The sequence below is a fragment of the Olea europaea genome, chromosome 1 (assembly GCF_002742605.1).
Source record: "Olea europaea var. sylvestris chromosome 1, O_europaea_v1, whole genome shotgun sequence".
NCBI lineage: Eukaryota > Viridiplantae > Streptophyta > Magnoliopsida > Lamiales > Oleaceae > Olea > Olea europaea.
In genome coordinates this window covers 9,797,022-9,804,859 of record NC_036237.1, presented here as the reverse complement: position 1 = coordinate 9,804,859, position 7,838 = coordinate 9,797,022, and the positions used below count along the sequence as shown (strand labels likewise).

Genomic DNA, 7,838 nt, shown 5'->3' with positions numbered 1-7,838 from the left:
AAGCGGAGAACTTGTCCGCCAAATCCGAGAATGAGGCTATGGAGTTGGACTCTAAGGTTGAGAACCAATCCCTAGCGGCATTCATCAAGGTTTGCGGGAAGGCCTTGCACATCAGCTGATCTGGTGCAACCTGTAAATTCATGACGTCCGTGTATATGTTCAGATGATTGATTGGATCGGTGGTCCCATCATACTCTTTGATCCTAGGATACTTAAATCTGTCCGGCAAGGGGAATGTTAATATCTCGGGAGTAAATGGAGTATTGGGACTGAATCTTGTCGTCCCTTTATTGCCCTGAAGTAGGCCCGTCGTAATTCCTTCTTGAATAATCCTAGCGAGTTCTCCGAACTCCATGGTCACTGATCTCGAGGCCGAGGTCACATGTGGTATACCCGAGGCCCCTGCTCCGCCTTTTGGCCTGTGAAAAGAATCAGACGGGTATCTTTCAAGGCTTGTTTAGTATCTCTCATAATGAAATTTTGAACTTGAAATTTAACAATTACATTTGTTGTCCCATAAAAATAGACTTGTTTTTCTTTTTTCTTTTTTTGTCCTAAATTATATGTTACTTTACTTATTGAGAATATAGTTCATTTTTTAGTTTTCTAATATGTCCATATTTAATGTGTTTTGTTATTAACAAATATGAATTGCTTTTATTTAAATAATTATTTAATGTAATGGTATATTAGGAAAATGTAATTAAAATTTATATTTTCAACTATATTTGATGCTACCAAAAATCGTACCTGCTGATTTTCCGAGCTTGATGACTGGTGAGGAGCACGAACGTGATCTTCCGATACCTGAAACAAAGGCAACGAGGTGTGTTCTCGTCGCCCCTCCGATGCTTAAGTCAGAAAGGGAAATATATGCGTGAGGCTATGTGCTGAAGAACAATGAGAAAACGTACCTGAATAATGGCCCAAGGTTCTGCTTTTATAGGAGTAGGTAGTGTACTCCTAGTAGGATTGTGTTGGTTGGATGTTTTTATCCAAGGGAATTTCTATTATAAAGAATGTCCTACTTGTAATGGAATTGTTTGACAAGTGGTGTTAGGGTTGATGTAGAATCCTTGGGTGTTTAGGTTTGTTAGTTAGGTACCCAGGTCTTAGGAGGTATGTTGGTGGTGTATGTCTCGAGGACTATTTCTCGAGGACATTGAGGGAATGTAAATGTGTCCTCGAGGTATCTCGAGGACTACAATATCTCGAGGACTTAGATGACCTCGAGGACTGAAGAAGAGAAATGAGGTGGGGGTATGTATTGAGTCCTCGGGAATCAATGCCTCGGGTGTATCAATATTGGCATAGTCAATTATTATTATTATTATTATTATTATTAAGATTTTCCAATCTTTTTCAGGTATATTTAGTATACTAGATTGAATAATAAAAAAAATTAAAATTAAAATTTTATTCATTGTATTAATTAATCATGTCCATACTAGACTATCAGTATGTCATCAAAAGCCACAATAGGAAGAAAATGAAAGAAGAGAAAAATGCACACAAATATGTGTGATTGGCTAATACAAGATTACTTTACTTACAAAATCGATTAATGTACTAAAACCAGGATATAAATGAGGATATCTTGTATTATAATAAGAATATTATCTATACGCTCAAAATCTCTCTAATATTGAGAAAATTGTTTATATACTAATTCTGATCTATAATCACCTTGTATATAAATATGTAAGTATTAAAGTCTTGAAGTTCCACATAAGTGATTGCCACGTAGGCACGGGTTCGCTTGTCACACATCTTGCTATGGCCCTTATCCATGTGGAATAAAATAAACTATTATCCTCGTTTAATGTGGTACAAGGTCATCGCTTATGACTTTTGCACCAAGAGATAGCATGGTCATGCCTCACCTCCTTGTTGAACGACTCCTTTGATAAGATAGAAGGGCGAAGCTCAATTTAATCGGACGAACTAGGTCCTTTAGGTGAGGCCCAATGTGTCTTATCAATGACACGAAACTCAAAATTCAAGGAATAACGGTCATATTGGAAATATGAATCCTATTAGAAAACTGCTTTATCAATTCCAAAAAATCAAGTATGAGGCATATTAAACAAAATCTTCGTAACCCAATAGGTCGTGACAGTTTATTTGACTATCGGAATGTCAAAGGTCGTCGATCCTTTTTTTTGGTGCGATTATCTTAATGCAAAATGGTACATGTTTTGGATCAACTAATGCGTATTGTGCACTTGAGCAATAACGAAGAAAATGAATGGATTCTGTCAAACACAGACTTACCATGCCTATTTCCTAGAAGGTTGAGATATACCTCAGTCGTTTTTTAAAGGTTGAAGCCAAATATGTTAATTTCCCTTGCTTTTATATTTAGATAATATAATTTATACAAAATTAATATTGTCCAAAAAAGTTAACGCTAGAGAATTATAAGAAAAAAATTTAAAATTTTGTTTATTATTTATAAAGGACCATCCAGTAATATAGTTATGAATGAACACATTATTAGTAATTTAACTTTGCTCCCGATAATATTTTTTGAGAATAAAATTTCATTTTATTGAACATTCGAGTAGACAAACAATTCTCTCATTGTTTTAAATTAGTCAACTTTTTAATTTTTATATGTATTTTTATTCGACCTTAATGTATTTGATGACTCGGAACATAAATGACACTTAATATCAACTTTCTTATTCACATGATTAAATACATTAACTGGTTGCAGTGGTCATCAAATTAAAACACGATACAAAGTCAAGACATCAATTGGATTTTTAACACAAATAAAAATGAATCGACTTATTTTGCCACGACGACAAGGTTGTTTTCAAGATCAGCACTACATTAATGGATTAATAGCATAAAATCCCCTAAAAACTTGTTCATATACAATAAACCCTCCGTCCTATTGAAAATTACAGAAAAGGTCCATATTTGAAAAGTTTTGCTAGAAATATTCTCCTACTGTCAAGATTCGTTAGTTTAACCGTTAAAAACAATAACAAATAAAAAAAATGAAAAAAGGAATAATTGCAATTTTAGTACCCAAAATATTTAATTTTTTGCAAAGTAACCACAAATTTTTAAATGTGACAACTACAATTCCAAATCTTTAAAATCACCCCACCCACCCCTCTTCATCTTCTTCGCAAATCGCTTCACCTTCGTCCCCACCCAAAAAATTAGCATCCCTCTCTAGTTGATGAACAACTCCTCTAGAATTCGAGGCTACCTTGGCTGGAATTACACTTTTTTGGCCTTTTTTTCTATTGAGTGTTGATTGTTCAAAATGAACAATATAACTGTGGAATGAAAACGGAGGCCCAAGTTAGGGCCATGCAGTCGCATGGCCACTTTCGAAAAACCAGGTTGGTTTTCTGCATTAACCATGTGGTCGCATCGTACTTCATTTTCGATCATTGGAGGCCGTTTTCGAACGTTGTAAATTTGAATTTGGTGGCCTTTCACTTGTTTTTTGGCACCATTTCATGTACATGGTTGAAGCTTATAAATTTAACAGTACATGAAATTTGTGTTTTTCCATTTCATGGTTGAAGCTTATTAATTTAACCATGTACATGTTAAAACACAAATTTAACCATGTACATGTTAAATTTATAAGCCTTCCTGGAATGGAAATTTTTTGGCACCATTTCATGTACTGTTAATTCATTAAGATCTTGGTTAGATATTTGTGGGAATCTTTGATTATTTTTAATTAAATTAAAAGTGAGGTTAACCATGAATTATAATTGTTTTTGTGTTTAAATGTCAACACAATAAGAAAAGAGGGAAAAAGGTGAAAATCTGCATAATTAAAATGATTACTACAACTTAATCATCCAAAAAAATGATAGACAAATAAGCATTTTTATAATTAGTGGTGTAATTAAATCATTTAATTACTTAATTAGTTGAAGAACTCATAATTATGATGCTAACATGTTGAAATATTCCTTGAGCATGATGAATAAGAGTATCAGCAACGGATTTTGAAATGGAAAAACCTCGTTGATGCCCTTAATCACGGATTTGGCGATTTAACATGTACATGGTTGAAGCTTATAAATTTGTGTTTTTCCATTCCAGGAAGGGGGCGAACTAAATTTAATTAAAAACTACGTCCCTTCAATAACAGCTTAAGTTTAAACTTTCAGATGAGGTGGTTCAACGTATTATACGAACAAGTAAATATCAATAGTTTGTTCAAGTCTCACCGCCTCCCAAAAAAAAAAAAATCAAAAAGCAGAATAGTCTTCCAACTTGCTGGGTAAAGACAAAGCAATTAAGTAAAACAAGGAAGGAAATATGAAGTAGAAAATAACGTGTGTAGACATAGAAACAGGAATAGTAGAGAATTGTTTTCTATCAATCATCTCAAGGACCTTAGGGTATTTTGTTTTCTACCAATCATTTATAGAGTTATATTTTCTTAACCACGCAAATAACGAAAATGACATCGCAAGATACACATAATAATGGATTTTTGTAGAAACAATATTTCTAGACAAAATATGAGTTTCCTCGCAAGTCATAATATTCTACAAAGAAGACTCACTTAGTGTGTTTATTGGGTTGCTTGACTCAAGACTTACCGTATTTTTATTAACACACATCGGACTGTATCACTTCATTATATCTCATCTGATAACAATGTACGTCATTTTTTATATAATGAAAATTGCATGTGATAAATAAGTTACAATGGTGGCATCTTCGAAACTTGAAAAGGTAGCGATGTTTGTGCACATCTGAGCATAGTCCGGTCCCACTTGTATTGTATTTGGTCAAATAAGCATAGGTGAATTATCAACCATGCAGTCCCATCCAAGCCACCTTCGCATACATGTGAGTCAGAGCAGGAGGAGCATTGAATTGATCTCCCAACCTCTAATGCCCTGTTTGATAAGCCCAAATTCCATTTATTCCATGAAAAATGGAATTTATTTTCCACCCATTTTGTAGTGTTTGATAGCAAAATTTTACTTGGAAAATGAATTCCCTTCCCCCCACCCATGTGACCCATTTTCCATGATTTTGTGGGGAAATCAATTTCTATGTTCCTTTTCCTTTTTTTTTTTTTTTTATGGTAAATGGGAACAAATTCTAAACACAATTGTAAAAAAATTTATCACTTTAATTGACACTTTTCATAAAAAACAAAGCCAAATGAACACCAAAAGATACAAACTTTCAACATTTTCTAGGTCAAAAATTATACCAATCAAACAAATTTAATTGATAATTCCCAGTAAAACAAGTTCTAGACAATTCAATTCCCTAGAATTTATTTTCTTTCCACCCAAATTACATCATTGCAATCAAACTAAATTCAAAATAGCAGCAGATGCAGGCAAGTCTGCGACCACAACAGGCATCTTTCTTCTTTTTGCATCAAGAAAATCAATTCCAACGCTGGTTTAGCCTTCCTCCAACAAACCAATTTCTTGTACTTTTCGTTAAACGTAATATTTTCAACTACACATTTTTTCAAAATAATTATTTTGCACGTAAAACCAAAATTATTTTTCTACTTTTTTATTTTACATTCTCCAAAAATTTACTATTATAAAATCTATTATCCACAAATAATGGGGTCAAATAACGGCTTAGTGTGCAGATTTACCACGGTAATCATACATGTCAAAAAAAAATTGTCCAACATTGAAAACCAAAAGACCGATATTTATGTGGTAAACTTTGAAGCCAAGCCATGTTTAAGATCAAACGTATTTATTTCACTAATTATTAGTTTCAATGTGTCTTTCCTGACGTAAAATGCACAATACATGTCAAAAAGTATAATGTTATCTAGCGTCAATCATGCTAAAACACTATTCTAGATAGCCACATTTTATAGATTCAATTAAATGAGTTATATAACTTTGCATTTAAATATATCTATCATATAATTTTCACCAAAACTTGTGCTCAATACTAGAGGAGATGAATAATATTAGGGTAATTGGCGCAGAACATCCTTACCTTTCGAGGTTATTGTGGAAAACGTCCCTACCTTTCATTTTTTTAACATTTTTGCCCTTATTTACCACCTTTCTTGCGCTGAAGGTCCTTTTCACTGTTTTTTGACGATTTTGCCCTTTATTCAAATAAAAGAAAAAGAATAGAATAGAAAACAAAAGAATTAATTGCAACTAATACCCCAAAATTTTAAAAAATTACAAATTAGTAATAAATATAGGAGTTAATAGCCCAAATGGTTACTAAACTTTGCCAAAGGTCCAAAAAGGTCATTAAAATGTTCAATGACCTTTTTGGACCTTTGGCAAAGTTTAGTAACCATTTGGGCTATTAACTCCTATATTTATTACTAATTTGTAATTTTTTGAAATTTTGGGGTATTAGTTGCAATTAATTCTTTTGTTTTCTATTCTATTCTTTTTCTTTTATTTGAATAGAGGGCAAAATCGTCAAAAAACAGTGAAAATGACCTTCAGCGCAAGAAAGGTGGTAAATAAGGGCAAAAATGCCAAAAAATAAAAGATAGGGACGTTTTCCACAACAACCTCGAAAGGTAAGGATGTTTTGCGCCAATTACCCAATAATATTACTCTGCCCAAAAAGTTGTCCTACATTGGAAAACCAAAAAGTTGGAGGTAATTGGCACAGAACGCTACTATTATTTTCATTATTTGTGCAAATCAATTGTCTCCTTTTGTTTCAACATAATACACCTTCAAATTAACTAAACCTTGTGCAAAACAACTGTCCCATCAATTGATCTATGTAATCCTTGTAAAATGACTAATTTACCATTTTCTATAAATAATTACAGTTAGAGATCCATATTTTCAAAAAGTGCAAACAAGTTCCGATTAAAATAGTTTAGAATAAAAGGAAAGAAAATTAAATATTTAAAAAAAAACCTCTTTATTCTTCAACCAATCTCTCCAACCCCGTACCCAACCTCCTTCGACCATGCTACCAGTTTAAGTTATTGTGTTCTTTGTGCTCAATCCAACACCTCATTATGTTTTAAGTGGTAGAGAAAAATTTTCGGGCTTTTGACTCGAAAGAATTATCGATCTTCTTATCAACCTTCATTTTCACATCACCGATCTTTCCACACTAATTTTAAAAGACCTTGACTCTAGAGTCGATTAAAAGAGATCTCTAATTTTCATTACAGTCTGTATAACATATTGGACACGGTCATCTAATGAACCTTCTTTTTGTATTTTTCTCGTTGTCATTAAAGGAACATTGACTACACATCATTGAGTAATTTATAATCCTTATCAATCAATTTTAGCATTTTTATTTTTTATTTTTTGGTTTCTCCATGTAGGACAAATTTGAAAATATATAATATTTTCGAACTTAATTTTGTATTAAGGTGTTGATTACATTTAAAAATTTTGTCAACTAAAAAATTTAATTGTTTTCATGAGTAAAAATATTTTTGGTGACATTATAACTCATAGTATTAAAAATTATTGAACTCTATTTCTACATATGATTTTTTAGTAGTTAATTGATGTTATATGACTTTTCTTAAGTTGATATAAAAATAGGAAAAAGTACACCTGAGACCCCAATCTTTGCCAAAAAAGTGAATTTTACATCCACTACCTTTTAACCAAGCAAAAACCTTTTACCTTCGTGTCCTTTAGGTCCCGAGAAAAAAAAAATCAAATCAAAAGTTTCCAAACAAAAAGAAAAGAAATCATGCAAAGAGTTTTGCCCACCAAAGCCCTATTATTCATTGGATGGACCATAGCTGTCACGATTCATCGAAATTGCCAACTCTGCCATCAAAACGAGCAATTGACAAGTATTAGAGACGTTTTTGTAGTGGTGTTGGGATAAGTCTCCCCCCATTC

At 32.6% G+C, this 7,838-nt stretch overlaps 1 protein-coding gene across 1 annotated transcript in view; it reads right to left on the bottom strand.

Annotated features, from left to right (window-relative positions):
• Nucleotides 1-355, bottom strand: part of LOC111404037 (LRR receptor-like serine/threonine-protein kinase GSO1) — a 7,019-nt gene extending 6,664 nt beyond the window's left edge. The window contains exon 1 of the mRNA XM_023032754.1: nt 66-355. Coding sequence (XP_022888522.1) covers nt 66-355 — 290 coding nt within the window. The remainder of the gene's footprint in view (nt 1-65) is intronic.
• Nucleotides 356-7,838: the final 7,483 nt, after the last annotated feature.